A 19637-nucleotide genomic window follows, 5' to 3' on the forward strand; every position below is an offset into this window, starting at 1 on the left:
TTTTATCTTTTTATTTTCAACCTTTCATGCCCTTATATTTTAGGTATCTTTTTTTTTTAAAAGATTTTAAATGACTTTTTTGAAGTATAGTTGATTTAAAATGTTGTGTTAATTTCTGCTGTACAGCAAAGTGATTCAGTTATACATACACACATTCTTTTTCAGATTCTTTTCCATTATGGTTTATCACAGGATATTGAATATAGTTCCCTGTGCTATACAGTAGGACCTTGTTGTTTATCCATTCTATATATAATAGTTTACATCTGCTAATCCCAAACTCCCAATCCATCCCTCCTCCACTCCCCCTAGGTATATCTCTTAAAAAACAGCATATAGCTAGATTTGGTATGCAAACTGAAAATCTTTGTCTTTCAAGTGAGAACTTACCAAATTTACATTTATTTTGGTTACTAATGTTCTTATCATGTATCTGCCGTCTTATTTTGTGCTTTCTATTTGTCCCACTTTTTCTGTATTTTTTTCCTATATTTCTTGTTTCTTATGTCAATTTTTCCCTTCATTCCATTGGTTTCTATTTTATTTTAATATTTACTCTAATCTTTTAACATGCTATTTAACTTAACCAAATAAAAAGTTAATCTGTATCTTTACTTTTCTTCTAAACATATGAAATCCTTAGAACACTAATCTCTGATCACCCTCTCTTAGATTACTAAATACTATCAATATGTAAGTATTTTAGCTATCTATTTTTTTTAGCTTTTCGTTTTGAAATCTGTGTATTCACAGAAAGTTACAAAAGTAGTAAACGGAGGTCTCTTGGACCTTTCACTCATTTTTCTCCACTAGTTACATCTTTTTTTGTTTGAAAAAAATATATATTTTATTTATTTATTTTTTGGCTGTGTTGGGTCTTCGTTGCTGCGCATGGGCTTTCTCTAATTGAGGTGAGCGGGGGCTACTCTTTGTTGCAGTGTGCGGGCTTCTCATTGCGGTGGCTTCTCTTGTTGCAGAGCACAGGCTCTAGGCGCATGGGCTTCAGTATTTGTGGCACGCAGGCTCAGTAGTTGTGGCTCATGGGTTCTAGAGTACAGGCTCAGTAGTTGTGGCGCATGGGCTTAGTTGCTCCACGGCATGTGGGATCTTCCTGGACCAGGGCTCGAACCCGTGTGCCCTGCATTGGCAGGTGGATTCTTAACCACTGAGCCACCAGGGAAGCCCCAGTAGTTACAGCTTGCATAACTGTGGTACAATTCGTTTTTAGCTCTATACATTTTTAACTTCATAAATTACATATTAGTTTTAGAATGTATACTATCAGTATTTATTTGATTGACTCACATTTTCTTTTGTTCACTTACCCTTCTTTTTTTTTTTTTGCTGTACATGGGCCTTTCACTGTTGTAGCCTCTCCAATTGTGGGGCACAGGCTCCGGACGTGCAGGTTCAGCGGCCATGGCTCACGGGCCCAGCCGCTCCGTGGCATGTGGGATCTTCCCATACCGGGGCACGGACCCATGTCCTGTGCATCAGCAGGCGGACTCTCAAGCACTGCACCACCAGGGAAGCCCTACTTACCCTTCTTATCTCTCAAATGTTCATTCTAAAATTATGTTTCTTCTTCCTGGAGTATATCCTTTAAAAATTCCTTTAGTGGAAGTCACAGTTGATGACAAACACTCTTTCTAAATTGGCTAAAATTGTCTTTATTTCACTTTCATTTTTAGAATGTAGTTTCCTTCTGTATTGATTTCTAGTTTATCAGTTATTTTACACTCTGTAGTTTGAAGATATTATTCCACTGTCTTCTTGCTTCTGTTGTTACCATTGAGAAATCTCTGTCAGTCAGGTTCCTTTCTAGTTAGTCTTCTCCCTGACTCTTTTTGGGATTTTCTCTTTGATTTTGGTGTTCTGCAGTCTCATTGTTAGGGTTACTGTCTCTGTGGGTAGTGTCCACTAGAGTAGTACAGCCTAGTAAATACAGATATGGATTTCTTTTTATTTATCTTGTTTATGATTCATTGTGTTTCCTGTATTTGAGGATTTGTATCTTTAATCAATTTTGGAAAATTCCTTGAATAATTGCTGCTTTTTCATCGTCTTTATTATCTATCTCTGGAACTCAGAATAGGCATATGTTAGACCATTAAATTTCATTTTCCATTTATTTTAAACTGTCTTTCATATATCCCATATCTTTCTCTCTGGACTGCATTCTAGATCATTTCAGATTTATTTCACATTCACATTCTTCTTCTCATTTCTATTTAATCTGTTATTTGACCTGTCTATTGAATTTTTCATTTTTATCATTATGTTTTTTATTTCTAGAGATTTTTATTCTTTTTCAAAACTGCTTTAACATTCCTCTTTTCACGTTTTCAATTTCTTTTATTATTTTAAACATGAACATATTTATATTCTCTACGTGGTAATTTCAATATGACATCTTTATGGGTCTGATCCTTTTGTTTATTTTTTTCTGCTGACTTTTGCTCATGGTGTTTGTATCTTTTGGCATTTTTATTTTTATAGGCTTATTTTTCTTGGAACTCTGTGCAAATGCTTTGAAGCTTGGATTAAGGGTTGAGGTCTTGGGTTGTGTTGGATTGAAGCTTTTCTTTCAGCTAGGAATTGAGTTTGCTTCTGTCACGTCACATTCCTGGAACACAACCAGTTTAGGACTGGGACTACTTTAAAGCAAATTGTAGGCTTGAAATTTCTGGGGATCATGCACGTAGTATGAATTTTGGTTCCAAACCTGTGTAAAGACTGTCCTGTGGCTACTTAAAAATTATTAAAGGAAACTCTCTTTTCTCCTCCAGAGCCATGGCCAGGACAGACACGTTTTCTTGCCGAGCTCTTTGCAGGGCAGGTTTATATTTAATTCACCCTTTCATTTTAGTTATACCCCCTCCTGGCTTTACATGGGAGCTTTGGCTCTAATTTAGCACCATGCTGTAGGTCTAATCTACTCCTACTGTAGATTATACTAGAGAGTAGGTAGATGCCCTTAGGGCAGTGGACAGTTTCAGCCTTGATTACATCTCTGAATTCCTGCTCCTATTTTTAGTTTGGCCTCTGAGGATTTTCCTATCTTTTTTGCAAGCTCGACCATAAATTTAAAAGGATTAAAATATATTTTCTATCCTGTTACCGTATTTTAACATGGTTTTTCTGAGCCATTGACTAAACTTTTATTTCTTGTTACATATTAGAGACAAACTGGCAGTCTAGGTATGGGAAGCAATTCTTAGGGATTTATATGTGCCCATCCTCAATTGCCTAGAATCTGGGTATGTTTGATTAAATACGGCCTGAAACATGTTGAAAATTACCCGTCAATAGAACAGCCTAAAGTGATCTACATGTACTAAAGAGAACTGAATATACATTTTCAAATTTCCTGGTATTGCCCATAATATCCTTTTGATAGTGTTTCATTTTAATAAAAATGGTGCAAGGTAATTTGCAAATGATTAAGGCATGTTGTAAAGAAATTGACTTTTCTTCTTCAGTGTGCTTTATCCAGTAACTTTTATTTTCCAGTTTGCCAAGCATTGGACAGAGTCAATTGGTCTGGAATCTAAATCATTAACTCCAGTATTAGGCACAGCATCTGTCAATAAATTAAAGAACAAAGAGAATGTATATACTCCTAAGTCTGCTGTAAAGAATGACGAGTGCTTTTCATTTCCTGAGCCAAAGACTCCAGTTAATAAGAACCAGCATAAAAGAGAAATACTCACTACACCAAATCATTACAGTACACCCTCAAAAGGTATTTACTGTGTAGATTAAGCAGTGGTAAAACATCTTGAAATTCCTTCTTCTTATCATGCTAAATAAACATATAGCAGGTCAGAAATGGCTAGCAATGCTCTCAGGGATTGCTAGGAGAAGCCAAGCTGCTTTTTAAGCATATGTTATTTACATTAGTTGAAATGAAAGCATATTAATCACCTTCAAATTTTTTGTATACTCTCAGTATACAAAGATTAAAACTGTTTTGATAGATATTGTTGATTAATTTTATCTTCTTGTCCTTATGGAACCAGTGAGAGTAATGCTGTATGGTCATAGAGAGTAATGCTGTATGGTCAAAACAAAACCCCCGATCTGTTTTTAAAAGCTTGGAATCTTATATTTATTATGAAGTGAATATTATTATCTCTAATTGGTGTACTTTTAGATCATGAACAAAAAGTTAACTAATGAGTAGTAACCAGATTTGTTAATGCAGGTTTGTCACAAACTATCTGGGATACAAATACCCTAGTAGAATAAAACACCAAATTTTGGAATAGGGAATATAAAAATAACCAAAACTTACAACCTCTTTAATAACTTTTGTCAGCTTTCACAGGGGACTATTCTCTTTGCCTGATAGGAGTTGAAAGGTCTATGAATTGAATTAACACCTCTCAGTAATATATTCATTAAAGGCATAAATACAGATTGACTTTTATTTATAGAAAGGAGAATCAGTAATCATGAAATATTATTTATGTGATCTATTTAGATTTTTCATATGATATTTATGATAAAATCATAAGCATGGCTTCAGTTTTACAGTGAAGAAAAAGAAGAGCCACACATGTATAGCAAAATGATTTTGTTTTTATTATAAATCATCTGGAAATATTTCTTTAAAGAATTAGAGCCTTAACATCACTGGGCAAGTGATTACAATATTTCTGAGCCAATGAATGAGGTGATATATGCATTATTGATGGAAAATTTGAAACTATAGCATGTCAGCTACATATGGTTTGTGTTTGTTGTTTTTCTAATAGCTAGAAACCAGTGCCTGAAAGAGACCCCAGTTAAAATGCCGGTAAATTCAGCAGGAACAGAGAAGTTAATAACAGGTGTCATTAGCCCTGAGAGGCGGTAAGTGTTCAGTTTTGTATAGTTTCTTTAGTATATGTAACCAGATTTCCTTTTTTCATATATGATAAACCCAATTAAGGTAAACCATCATGTAGATTCTGTCAGGGACTGTCTGTATGAACGTGCTCTGTGGCCATTACTGAGGCTGTTGCCACTGCCTTTCTCAGGGTGGAATTGTGAGACTCATCAGCAGTACAACTGGCACCTTAACTTAAAATACAGTTCCTGTGCTGAGGCCCATCTTTCCCTACACTTCTGCCAGTGGAGTATAGACATCCACTAACAAACAGCAGTCACTCTAAAATATTAAAGATCCTAAAGGGTGCTTCAGATAAAGCCCATTCCTCTTGTACAAACAGGTCTGCAGCATAAGTGACCTTTCATTATCTTTTATAGCTATTTTTTTGAGCAGTCTCCATTTTGAGGATAATTGGGAGAATTAGAATGTGAACTAGATATTAGATGCTATGGCATTATTATTAATTTTCTTGATATCATGATGATATTGTGGTTATGTAGGAAGATGTCCTTATTCACTGATGATGTATGCTGAAGTGTTTCAGAGTAAAAGGTTGTGATATCTTTTTTTTTTAAATATTCATTCATTCTGCGCCAGGTCTTAGTTGCAGCATGCGGACTCTTAGTTGCGGTGTGTGGACTCTTAGCTGTGGCATGCAGACTCTTAGTTGCAGCAGGCGAACTCTTAGTTGCCACATGCATGTGGAATCTGGTTCCCCGACCAAGGATTGAACCCAGGCCCCCTGCATTGGGAGCGCGTAGTCTTGCCCACTGGATCACCAGGGAAGTCCCAAGGGTTGTGATATCTTCAGATGGATTACTTTGATGTACATATTTTTAATGTATTTATTATATATATGTAGAGAAAGCAAATGTGGCAAAATATTAACAATTGTTGACTCTAGAAGGATATGTTGATGGTTATTATACTTTTTGTTCAACTTTTCTATATATTTGACACTAAAAAAAAGGTAGGGGAAAAATAGTTTTGGCAGTTGACTTGGGGGAAAGGTGATGGCTACATTTCAGTGGAAGATGGCTTTTGTGCTCCCTGAGGAAGAGTAAGATGGCTTGGCCAGGCATACCTGAATGAGGTGCACCTAACAGCCAGGACAAATGCACCTCTGTGAGGGACCCAAAAGGCAGGAAGTCCAACTCTTACTCGTGGGTTCATTGTTTTTTTTTTAAGGTGTCGCTCAGTGGAACTCAACCTTAACCAAGTACATGTAGAGGATACTCCAAAAAGAAAAGGAACCAAAGTGTTTGGGAGCCTTGAGAAGGGGTTGGATAAGGTTATCACTGTGCTTACCAGGAGCAAAAGGAAGGGCTCGGCCAAAGATGGGCCAAGAAGACTAAAGGTAAGTGGACTGGAATTCTTTAATATGGATTTTGGAAGCTGACTGCTAACTGGACTACTTTTTTTTTTTTTTTAAAGAAAAGTACTGAATGAATGAATTGATTAGTATTTTTAATTTATTTATTCATCCATTTAGCTAATACATATTTTTTGAGCACCTAAAATATACATTTTACTATGCAGTGGTCTTTGAGAATGCAGAGGTAAATTAGATACAGTTACTCCTTTGGAGGAACAAGTAACTAAAATTCAAATATTAAAGTTCATGTAGGGGGATTAATCACAGAGGCAAAAGAGGAGGTGGGGAAGCATGGGGCATATATAAGGAACTGCCTTAAGGATGGGGGCTTGAGGTCAGTTGTCCTATCTCTGGTACATAGGAGAGTCCCTGACACATGGGTACCTTTGTAGGCCCTCAAGAAATATCTGAATGCATGGGAAGTTAATTTGAACTTTGAGTGTGGTGTGTGTGAGGAAAATAGCAACAGGTCAGGAAAATAGGCTGGCTAAGACGTTTGGACCTTACTTGACAGACCTATTATGTTTTTAGAGCATGTTTAATGTGTCAGTGGTGTGGACAGTATATTTGGTGGGGATAGGAAAAGAAAAAGAAGTGATTAGTAGATATAAAGTATTTCTTACTCTCTTGGATTCTCTCTGAGCATTCATTCAAACATCTAATGAATGACATTTTTGTTTGAGGGAAGTAAGAGGTAAAGGGAAGAATAAGACACAGCTCATGTCTTTGAGGAACTCAGAGTGGCAGTGAAAACAGGCAGGGATGTTGCTCTGATCCATGGAGCTTATTGCTGTAATAAAAACATGTTCCAAGAGGTGTGGGGCCCGAAGGAGGGAAGAGCAGGTGGTGGTGTTCCCCATGATTTGGGGACTGGGTCTGTGTTTAGATTTTGCACTGAGAGTCTCATTTTGAGTAAATCTGGGCAGGTTTGGGAGAAGAAAAATGCTGAGCTGCTGGGTGGAAGGGTGCTTCAGGGGAGAATGTTCTGAGATCCCATTTATGTCCTGTCTTAAAGTGAGAGAAGATAGGACTTCTCCATTAGTATTTGTTGCCTTGTTGAACTTAAATAATGTACTGGAGTTTTATGTTGCATGTGGCTATTTATTAGGCATATTTTATCTTTTTATTCTAAGAGTACTCTAGTTGGAGACAGTTGTGAGGTATTTCAAACCGTGATGTTGGGATTATGAAAATCATGGTGTCATTTCTCTGAAAATATTAAAGAAAATTAAGGAAACTTGTCCAATTATATACATTATTGAGAAGCTCGGTGGTTATCAAATACTAATAGATGATATTCTAAAAATGTCCACCAGTGTAAATTATTTGGAACTTGAGTGCATTTTTCAGTAGGAACTGCTGTGATATTAGTTGGCTTTCTAGATATTTCCCAGTACTTCCAGGATATAAGAGAAAAATCACAAGATTGGGAATGAGAAGCCTGGGTTGTAGCCTCAGCTTCATACAGTGTAGCTTGGATAAGTCATTTTATCTCTGACTATCTCAATTTTTTTATTTGTAAAAACTGGAGACAATGTCTATCCTGGCAGCTTCACAGAGCTGGGATATATAAATGAGACTGTATGAGATGTTATATTGCATATGAAATGCTTTCTAAATATAAGGTGTTCTAGTGTCAAGTATCATTATTATTGTCATTGTTGAACATTTTAACCCCAATGTAGCAGAACCACAGTTGTGATTAGCATACACCTAAGATCTGAAGATTTATCTAACTTTGGATCTTTAACCCTTTCTAATGTTTTAAGTTTTTCAGAACTAAAGGACTTACTTTAGGAGATTATCCTCATTTTCCACCTAGTTCTTTTCTTTTCATTTATTTATTTTTGGCTGTGTTGGGTCTTTGTTGCTGCTTGCGGGCTTTTTCTCCAGTTGTGGAGAGCGGGGTCTACTCTTCATTGTGGTGCGCGGGCTTCTCATTGCGGTGGCTTCTCTTTGTTGCGGAGCACAGGCTCTAGGCACGTGGGCTTCAGTAGTTGTAGCACGCGGGCTCAGTAGTTGTGGCTCGCGGGCTCTAGAGCGTAGGCTCAGTAGTTTTGGTGCACGGGCTTAGTTGCTCTGCAGCATGTGGTATCTTCCCGGACCAGGGCTTGAACCTGTGTCCCCTGCATTGGCAGGGGGATTCTTAACCACTGAGCCACCCGAGAAGTCCACACCTAGTTCTTTTTTTGTTTTGCGGTACGCGGGCCTCTCACTGTTGTGGCCTTTCTCGTTGAGGAGCACAGGCTCCAGACACGCAGGCTCAGCAGCATGGCTCACGGGCCCAGCTACTCCGCAGCATGTGCGATCTTCCCGGACCGGGGCACGAACCCATGTCCCCTGCATCGGCAGGCGGACTCTCAACTACTGCGCCACCAGGGAAGCCCCCATACCTCGTTCTTAAATTAAAAAATTATAACTTACAGAAAAGTTAAAAGGATGGTACAAAGGGGCTTCCTTGGCTGTTCAGTGGTTAAGACTGCACTTCCACTGCAGGGAGCACGGGTTTGATCCCTGGTTAGGGAACTAAGATCTTGCATGCTACACGGTGCGGCCAAAAAGAAGAAAAGATGGTACAAAGAACACCTTAATTTTTTAAGATAGCGAATCATATGTAGTTAAGCCCTCTTTGAGGAAGCAATCTATAAAAATCTGAAATTTAAATAGATAAAATAGGCTTATTTCTTTATTTTACAAAGGAATCACTTGAATTGTGATTTGAAAGTGTTCAGTTTGTTATTATCTTGAAAAAGCCAATCTAATTTGGTGAAAAAGTCCTGGATTGGAAGCCAAGAGACAGAGGGGCCTGTCATAGCTGTGCCACTTGTTCCTTTTATAACTTGAAGCTGAGGTTCCTGAACTCTAGTCATTTGACAGTCACATTCATGTCGGCATATCAGCATATCATCTGCACTGTTATTTATTTGGTACTTTCTTTATATGATGCATTTTAAAAGCAGATTTATAGAGGTATAATTGACATACAATAATCTGCATATATTAAAAATGTACAATTAATATACTTTGGCATTATATATGTACCTGTGAAACCACCACCACAATCAAGATGACTATTTATTTATTTATCTATCTATCTATTTATTTATTTTTGGTTGTGTTGGGTCTTCGTTGCTGCGCACGGGCTTTCTCTAGTTGCGGTGAGCGGGGGCTACTCTTTGTTGCGGTGCACGGGCTTCTCATTGCGGTGGCTTCTCTTGTTGCGGAGCACAGGCTCTAGGTGCGCGGGCTTCAGTAGTTGTGGCACGTGGGCTCAGTAGTTGTGGCTCCCGGGCTGTAGAGTGCAGGCTCAGTAGTTGTGGCGCGCGGATTTAGTTGCTCTGCAGCATGTGGGATCTTCCCGGACCAGGGCTCGAACCCATGTCCTCTGCATTGGCAGGCGATTCTTAACCACTGCCCCACCAGGGAAGCCCCAAGATGACTAACTTTAAAAACTTGTATTTATTTAAAAGGAAACCATATGTCATTAGTTTTTCTAATCATATTTTGCTAAATCTGATTGGAACAAATATATAAAATTAAAATAAAAGTATTTATCCATGTACCACTTAGAGTTATATTGTGTAACTCCAGTTGTTATTTTTATCACATTTTGGAAAACCCCGTCTTAAGAAACTTATAGCTCTTCTTTAGGTCATAGGTTCTTAAAGTGAAAAGTAAGATAGTTGGGTCTTTTCTAACCTCAGCATTTTGTTATTTATAAAAAGAACTGAAATCTGAAAGACATAGAAAGTATAATTTTGTTTGACAGTGAAGATACTGCTAGAAAGGTAGGGATTTTTTTCTGTCTCCAGAACCTATTAAAACAGTGCCTGGGGAAGTTCCCTGGTGGTCTAGTGGTTAGGATTCCGGGCTTTCACTGTGGCCCGGCCCGGATTCAGTCCCTGGTGGGGGAACTGAGATCCCCCGTAAGCCGCATGGTGTGGCCAAAATATAATAATAATAATAATTTTAAAAATCAAAATTAAAAAATAAAACAGTGCCTGGCACCTAGTAAGCCGTCAATAAATAGTTGTTGAATGAATGGATGGATAGATACTAATTAAGAATGAAGTTATTTCTGGACTTCCCTGGTGGCAATGGTTAAGAATCTGCCTGCCAGTGCAGGGGACACGGGTTCAAGCCCTGGTGCGGGAAGATCCCACATGCCGCAGAGCAACTAAGCCCGTGCACCACAGCTACTGAGCCTGCGCTCTAGAGCCTGTGAGCCACAACTAATGAGCCCACGTGCCACAACTAGTGAAGCCCACATGCCTAGGGTCCATGCTCTGCAACAAAGAGAAGCCACCACAATGAGAAGTCCGCACACCATAACAAAGAGTAGCCCCCGCTTGCTGCAACTAGAGAAAGCCCGCGTGCAGCAGCGAAGACCCAACTCATCCAAAAATTAATTAATTAATTAAAAAATTATTTCTGAGAATTATGCTGTTAGTGAATGAGAAAAAAATAACTTGACATTACTTTTTTAAAGGGATACTTGTCATATTCATTCCTTCGTAGAATTGTCATAGAATCACCTCCTAGGATTCTGTAAAATTCCTTAAATGATCAAGAAAGAATTAAGGAAACACATGCAACTATATACAAGTGGAATTTTCTAGGGCATTTTTTTTCTCACAGTTTACATTTCAGGAGTCTTTATCACCGTGTAGGAAGGGGGAAATAGGTAGAGCTCAAAGAGATAGACATTATTTAATATTTATTTACTTATTAAAAAATTGGTAGGAGAGGAAGATGCAAAGATAAAAAGGGTGATATGGATGCACTTACTAATAAATGTGATTTCTCCAAGCTTTCCCAGTGCCATCTCAATCCAACTTACCAAGAGTTGGTTGTAAATTCTTTCAGTGTTTTTCTTGAAATATTTCCACTTGAAATGGTACTATGTTGAGGAGTTTGGGATCTCTAAATGAGGTAGGATGGTCTTTGTGTTGATGTAAAGATTTACTTCTTAACCCCTTCTTTTTCTTTTTTAAGCCTCACTATAACGTGACTACAACCAGATTAGTGAATCCAGATCAACTCTTGAATGAAATAATGTCTATTCTTCCAAAGAAGCACGTTGACTTTGTACAAAAGGGGTAAGAAGCACACTTGGATCTATTACTTGACGTCTTTTGAACTTTGAGAAAACAGAGGTTGATTCCCCTCTCAACCTATGTTTTTAATATAATTAAAAAATTATAAATTGTGGGCTTCCCTGGTGGCGCAGTGGTTGAGAGTCCGCCTGCCGATGCAGGGGACACGGTTTCGTGCCCCAGTCCGGGAAGATCCCACATGCCGCGGTGCGGCTGGGCCCGTGAGCCATGGCCGCTGAGCCCGCGCATCCGGAGCCTGTGCTCCGCAACGGGAGAGGCCACAACAGTGAGAGGCCCGCATACTGCAAAAAAAAAATTATAAATTGTTTAACATAATTAAAAAATATATTTCTCTTGCCTCATTTTTCCAAAAAGCTTTTATGTTAGTGTCTGTGTTCATAATTTATTCTCTTTTGTTTTATATGAGCTATAGAAGTTGTTTTTTTTTTTTTTTGCGGTACGTGGGCCTCTTACTGTTGTGGCCTCTCCCGTTGCGGAGCACAGGCTTTGGACGCACAGGCTCAGTGGCCATGGCTCACGGGCCCAGCTGCTCCGCGGCATGTGGGATCTTCCCGGACTGGCACGAACCCGTGTCCCCTGCATTGGCAGGGGGGCGCTCAACCACCGCCCCACCAGGGAAGCCCAGCTATAGAAGTTTTTTAAGTGCCCATATTATCACCACTTTCAAAGTTAGACTTTTCAAAATAGGAAAATCTGAACTTCTTCCGGTTTCTTTTGCATTTCTATTTTTCTTTGATGTTCTGCTTTACAATAATATTTATAAGTTGTAATTAAATTTATGAGACACCTCAAACAAATCAAGGATATATATAGACTCCTTCTCTTTATGATGTTCTATGTGACAGAACTGTTTTTCAGTACTTTAGAAAATTATTTCACCTTAGCTGTTTCCCACTGTTGAGTGAACTGCCATCAAAGCCTCCTTGTTCACAATCTCATGGTCTGGACAGCCAGACCTCTTCTGGTTGCTTAAGATGTTCATATTTCTAAACATTTCCACTTAGTTATGTCTCTTTAAAATTTCATTATTAAAGCACTAACAAGAAGAACCACTGATGGATTAACGAAAACATTTAATTGGAACAGTCAGTATAGAGTAAGATTTCAAGAAACAATCTTTTGCAAAAGTAATTTTACTTTTCATTATCTCTAAATGTTGGCAAGCGCTCTTATGTGAACCCTGGCTTTCTTCTTTAGGTATCACTATATCACATCTAACTCTGACCTGTTCTTCATGCTTGGGGTTTATCCACAGCGTTAGAACTTCTCGCCAAATCTGTGTTAGAAAACTTTCGATTATTTTTCCTTCAGCATATGATCTATCAGATCGGTAACTGGCTATTCACCAGTAATCTGTTCCTCGAACTTCCTGATCCACCCGAAGATCTGCCTTTATCCTTCTTTTTTCTTTTTACCTTCTCTGTTTGTTTTTACCTTCTTTGCGACAAAGCAGAATAACAAAATCTAAATTTTTCAGTGGTGTGGTGTCCCTAATCTAGGTTATATTCCATTACTATCTTTTTCCAATGAGGAAAATTCACTTTTTATCTTTGATATAACTAAATTGCTCTATGCTTCATCTTCCCATCAGGAACCTTAACTACAGGGTTTACCTTAATGGCATTTCTGATAGCAACTGCTTATTTTTAATAGATCAAGCCCCAAAGGACATAACTAAGTTAGTAAGAAAAAGAATGATATTTTAATACACCTTGTAATACATAACAGATGCAAGTAATTTCTCCCCATTTACGTGGAACAGTGCCTAATCGTGTGCCCCTAAATATTTAGGGAACTGAAATTTAGAATTGATCCTGTTGTTTACTGTTTGTATCTATCTATTGAAGATCAGTAAGACAATTAAATAAAACTAAAATATAATGTAAACAAATTAAAAGTTGATTTACATGAATTCAATTTATGCAACTTTGCAGGAACCATACCTATTTCTTAAGACGTGTGGAAGGCTTCATATAGACAGGGCCTTTCCATTATCAGAGTAGTTCGTGTGGCAGTTCTAATTATATATGCCATATGTTTCAGCCATGGGAATGTACTGTCTCATTGGACTTTCTTTTATAACTCTGCCCTAAAGTGTTGTAATGATCATAACCTCTTATTACTGTTAGAAAAACCTCAGAAACATGTGTCCTACCAACAGGTTGCTGGCTTCAGCTTTATTGAAAGTGCACAAAATAAAATATTCTTAATCTTCCCTCTGCTTTCCTTTGTTGTGAACATTGTGGAAATGGCCTAATGTTCACAGATTACACCATTGAAAGACTTGCATAAAGGATGCCGGAAGATTTCTTGAGCACGAATGGCATGTATAGCTATGAAAAAAGGGCTTTTCTTTGGAGCAAGGGAGAGTTCTGGTAAAGCCTTTTCATCTGTATTCTTTTTTGAGATCCTGGTTAGCTTTTGGGAAAACACCAGTCATACTCCATCACTAAAGCATATCTAGGTCATCTGGAAACTGTAAGCAGGACTATATTGCTTAATACGAAATAATGGTTCATTTTCCCCACTGGCCTCCTAGAGGCTTATAGAAATCTCTTGTATTATACAGAATATTCATGGTTCTCCTGCTAACTGGCTTCTTATCTTGTTTTTCACAGCTATACACTGAAGTGTCAAACACAGTCAGATTTTGGCAAAGTGACAATGCAGTTTGAGCTAGAAGTGTGCCAGCTTCAAAAACCCGACGTGGTGGGTATCAGGAGGCAGCGGCTTAAGGGTGATGCCTGGGTTTACAAGAGATTAGTGGAAGACATCCTGTCTAGCTGCAAGGTTTAATTGATGAATGGTTTCCACCCTGCCTGATGAGTATGGGTGTGATACAGCCTACATGGAGCCTGGTGTGATGGGTTTGGTTTTTAAAGTCCTCTGGAACTGCGAACTCGTTTCTAAAGAGCTATCTTAAAGACCAATATCTTTTTGTTTTTAAACAAAAGATATTATTTCGTGGATGAATCTAAGGCAAGCCTCTCTGTCATTATCTCTTACTGTCTTTTTTAATCATGTGCTTTGTATATTAATAACTGTTGACTTTCTTAGATTCACTTCCATACATGAATGTAAGCTCTTAACTATGTCTCCTTTTAATGTGTAATTTCTTTCTGAAATAAAACCGTTTGTGAATATAGCAGGCTTCTCCTCTTCTTTGTATTTGATTTTGATCCAAATAAAACCTCAAATGGCTTCTTGACTATTAAGTAGAGACTATTTGGAGTATGTTTTATCTGTTATCAAATATGCCTTGGGTAGAAAACAGATAAGAATTCATTTGCATAATTTTTTCCTGTCTCTGATTTAAGTAGGATTTATTGAGATCGTTAACTAAGTCACAGCTGTGGTTACCAGAGTTAAACAACACATTTAATATGTTGAATAAAAGAGTATTGACTTCAGTATGTATGTTCGGTCAACAATGATAACTATCTGGACTACGAACCCCCATGAAATGTTACTTTATAGTAATTTTCCGTTAAGTCTCAGCCTTGGCCTCAAATTTGTATTTTTATTTCACTTTATTGGTCTCTAAAGGCCGGCGCTCAAGTTACATTTGTATGGATTTTACCAATTAAACTATTTGGAGAAAAAATAGCACTGTTCCTAGTCGGTAGTGAGGGAATGTTTTGTCATTCATTTATTCAGTAAACGTTTACTAAGTTTTTACAAGCGTTGGGTTCTAGGGCTGAAGATGATACTGTCTAGTAAACTCAAGGAGTTCAGAGTCTATTCGCAAGGCAGATACATCAACCAGTATTTATAGCAGAGAGGGCATGATCAGCTTTGTCTGGAGGAGTAAGGGGTGATTTCTTGAAGGAAACAGTGTTTGGTCTTGAAGGATATGTAAGAGAAAGAGAAGACAGAGTGTGACATTCTTGGCAGCACGAATGGTATGTGCAAAGGCATGGAATTATAAAATGGCTTTGTATGTTCAGGGTGGAAGCAGAAGGTGGTGCAGGGGAAAATAGCAGGAGATGAGAGTTGAAAATTTAGCTGGAAGTAAGTGATGCAAAATTTGAAGGAACTTGAAGGCTCCACGAAACTGTTTGGGTAAAGGAGAACTGTCAAGGGGTTTAAATTTTTTTATAACAGCTTTACTGAAATATAATTCACATACTATAAAATTACCCCTTTAAAGTGTACAGTTCAGTGGTTTTTAGTATATTCACGTTTGTGCAAGCATCACCACAGTCTAATTTTAGAACATTTTCACCAGCTGAAAGAGAAACCCTATACCCATCTGTGGTCACTCCCAGTTCCTCCCCCGACACCAGCCCCTAGCAACCACTAATCTACTTTCTGCCTTTATGAATTGACTGCTCTGGACATTTCGTATAAATGGAATCATATAATATTTGGCCTTTTGAGTCCGGCTTCTTTCAGCTTAATATTTTCAAGATTGATCATGTTGTAGCATATTTTAGTACTTCATTCTGTTTTACTGCTGAATGATATTCCATTGTATGGATATATCACATTGTATTTATCCATTTATCAGTTTATGGATATTTGGGTTGTTTCTACTTCTTGGCTATTATGAATAATGCTGCTATGGATATTTGTATACAAATTTTTGTGTGGATGTAGGTGTTCAGTTCTCTAGTGTGTATACCTAGGGGTGGAATTTCTGAGTCATCTAACATTTTGAGAAACTGACAAACTGCTTACCATTTTATGATCCCACCAGCAATGTATGAGGGTTCTAATTTTTCCACATTCTCTCTAACCTTTGTTATTGTCTGTCTTTTTTAGTTTAGTCCTGTGAAGTGGTATCTCATTGTGGTTTTGATTTTCTCTTCCCTAATGAATAGTGATGTTGAACATCTTTTCGTGTGCCTGTTGGTCATTTGTACATCTTTTTTGGAGAAATATCTATTTTGAGCCTTTGCCCATTTTTAATTGGGTTGTCTTTTTATTGTTGAGTTGTAAGAATTATATAGTTCTAGATATAAGTCCCTTATCAAATACATTATTTGTAATTTTCTCATTGTGTATGTTGTCTTTTTACTTTCTTGATGGTGTCTTTTGAAGAACAAAAGTTTAAAATTTTCTAAAGTCCAGTTTATCTGTTTTTATAAGATATAAGAGAAAATCACTCTTCTATTCCTTCAGCAGATGGCATGGTCTGGAACAGTGATTCTTAAAAACTTTTGACCGTGAATCATAGGAAGAAGCACATTTTACTTTGGGATCCATCACATAAACATATTTATAAAACACTGCTTAACCTTAATATAAGAGATACTATTTCCTATTTTCACTTTTAAACATGCAGTCTGACAATTGCAATCCTTAAATTGGAGTTTTTAGTATATTTACTTTAAAATTTTTTTAAATTAAAGAGCTTTTGGGGGGATCAATTCAGTCTAGAGATGATGTTATTAATTCTGCCACCCATAGACTGGATCAACTAAAACTAGGTTCCCTGACTGCTATTTAGGGTAAATCTTGCTTTTCTTTAAGGAAAATGTTAATGGTTGCCGTATCATCTAAAAATCTATCACTTAGCTCCAATTCTTTAGAAACATTTGGAAAATTAAAGGGATGTGAGTTAATTAAATGAGGCTGGGTTAGTTCTTAAGAGGCAAATATGGTTTAGATTGTTGACACTAAACTAAATCTGCATAGTTGTAAGTCGGCTCCATTCTCCATTGTCCAGCCACACCTGGGCTTCTTTATAGGGCATATGTGAATCTTATGTCCAGAGGAAGGCAGTCTGAAAGAATGATGAGGGAATTTGTAAAGAATTGTTGAAGGAATTGGGAGTTTGGAACCTGGAGGACTCCCAAAGGGAGAGTATGGGTCTTGTTTTGGTGAGAATAGCAGGCAAAGACAGTCCAGTGAAGAGTTGGAGATAGAGGTCATATCTTATTCATCTTTGTGTCCCCAGCATGTAGTAGTGTCTGGAACATAGTAGGGACTCAGTATATACTTATCAACTCGAACCATATTGGACTTTTTTTTTTTTTTTAATTTTTTGACCACACCGTGTGACATGCGGGATCTTAGTTCCCTGACCAAGGATTGAACCCATGCTCCCTGCAGTGGAAGTGTGGAGTCTTAACCACTGGACCGCCAGGGAAGTCCTTGAACCATATTGAACTTAAGCTCACAATAAAGAGCTTTCAGAAAAACTCCAAGCTACATGACAAGAGAAAGGACACCTAGACATAGAGTGGTTTCCCTGTCATTGGAGGTGTTTAGACATGTTGGACGACCATTTGTGGGATAGGTCATAGAAGGGATTTAAGTACTGAGCTGAACTAATAGTCCTGAAGCTCCTGTCTGCTTTAGCATCTGAGGTCCAGTAACATCGTGGAAGACGATCAGTTGTTTGGATGATGGGAGTAGAGTGACCCCAGAAGCTTTTGCAACAGCAATGTAGGTAGTTTTGAATATTTTGGAAGTTGGGAATGATAGAATGGTGAATGAATCACAGGAGCAATAAAAGATTGTGTTTGTTAGCTGTGATAGGGAGAAATAAAGCAGTGATCATAGTAGCTGTCAGGTATTGAGTGCCCACTGTGTGCCAGATACTGTGCTGGATGATTTGTATCAGGGGTCAGCAAACTATAGCTTGTGGGCCACCCTGCAGCCTTTTCTGGTAAAGTTTTATGGGAGCACAGCCAATATCAAATAGCTCATAATGTCTATTTTTGTGCTTCAGTGGCAGGGTTGAGTAGTCTTGACAATGTATGACTGGCAAAACAGAAAGTACTTACTATCATAAAGTATTGAAAGAAAAAGTTTGCTGACCCCTGATTCAGATCTATGTTTTCAAATCATCATAACATATATTATACACATTAACTCATTTATCTTTACACTAACTCTGCAAGGGAGGTGGTATCCTTTTTACAGGGGAGAATGCTGAGGCTCAGAAAGACAAAGTAATAACTCTCTCCAGGTTGTAAAACTTTTAAGTGCATTGGATTTGAACCAGGAATGACAGGCTCCAAAGTCCATGTTCTTTCCTATACTAGAAATAGAGGTAATACCTCTCTCCTGAAATTGTACCATACAGGAAAGCATGATTATATATGATACTTATTAGATTGCTCTTTTATAGCAGCAATCTTACACAAACTGGTTAAGACATAGGAAAACTTCACTGATTCAGACCTTATTACAGTGTAATTTACTACAGTTGAGTGTGTTATGTGATTCTTTTTAGTAAAAGTAGCAAGTTCAAAGTGTCTTCCTCTGAGTAAGGAGAATACAGTCTACTAAGGGAATAAGAATTGAAAGACTTTCAGCTTTCCACAGTGATTTCATGCATTTTAAAAGCTTATTTTTATGATTATAATTATTATGTAATACAGGCCTACAGAATTATATATTTAAAAGCCTTTCTTGTAGAGTAGGATCCACTTCTTTCCTTTTCCAATTTCTAGAGGTTGCCTGCATTTCTCAGCTCATGGTCTTCATCCTCCATCTTCAAACAAAGATGATCACATTGGACCCACCCAAATAATGCAGGATTGTTTTCCTGTTATAAGACCTATTATATTTCCTATTATAAGATCTATTATATTTCCTATTATAAGACCAGATTTTGCCAAGTTTAATTTTGTCTGCAAGTTTAATTCTCCTTTTAATATCTCATTTTCATATATCCCAGGAATTAGGTTGCAATGTCTTTGGTCAGGGGACATTCTTCTGCCTATCACAATGGTCAACTGATTTTTGACGAAAAAGCCAGGACAATTTGATGGGGGAAGAACAGCATTTTCAGCAAATGGTGCTCAGATAACTGGATATGCACATGTAAAAATGAAGTTGGACCCCCTACCTCACACCATATAAAAAATTAACTTTAGAGACCTAAATGTAAAAGCTAAAATGATAAAAATTCTTGGAAAAACATACAGGATTAAATGTGACCATGGATTAGGCAGTGAGTACTTAGATATGACATGAAAAGCACAAGCAACAAGAGGAAAAATAGATACATTGGACTTCACCAAAATTAAAAACTTGTGCTTCAAAGGACACCATCAACAAAGTGAAATGACAACCCACAGAATGGGAGAAAATATTTGCTAAACACCCATCTGATAAATGACTTGTATCCAAAATAGAAAAGAATTCTTAAAAGTCAACCATAAGAAAACAATACAACTTAAAAAATGGGTAGGGCTTCCCTGGTGGCACAGTGGTTGAGAGTCTGCCTGCCGATGCAGGTGACACGGTTCGTGCCCCGGTCGGGGAAGATCCCACATGCTGTGGAGTGGCTGGGCCCGTGAGCCATGGCCGC

General features: G+C 37.8%; 1 protein-coding gene across 2 annotated transcripts in view; it reads left to right on the top strand.

The window, feature by feature from the left end:
- Positions 1-14513, top strand: part of MELK (maternal embryonic leucine zipper kinase) — a 78657-nt gene extending 64144 nt beyond the window's left edge. Inside the window, exons 14-18 of one of the 2 annotated variants that reach the window (XM_024763019.1) lie at positions 3514-3745; positions 4761-4857; positions 6065-6233; positions 11247-11350; positions 13987-14507. In XM_024763019.1, the coding sequence (XP_024618787.1) occupies positions 3514-3745; positions 4761-4857; positions 6065-6233; positions 11247-11350; positions 13987-14164 (780 nt within the window). In that variant the 3' untranslated portion in view covers positions 14165-14507. Of the gene's footprint in view, positions 1-3513; positions 3746-4760; positions 4858-6064; positions 6234-11246; positions 11351-13986 lie in introns of both variants that reach the window. The other variant, XM_024763020.1, reaches the window with a different exon arrangement.
- Positions 14514-19637: the final 5124 nt, after the last annotated feature.

Source organism: Neophocaena asiaeorientalis, unplaced genomic scaffold, assembly GCF_003031525.2.
Source record: "Neophocaena asiaeorientalis asiaeorientalis breed wild unplaced genomic scaffold, Neophocaena_asiaeorientalis_V1.1 scaffold449, whole genome shotgun sequence".
NCBI classification, from domain to species: domain Eukaryota; kingdom Metazoa; phylum Chordata; class Mammalia; order Artiodactyla; family Phocoenidae; genus Neophocaena; species Neophocaena asiaeorientalis.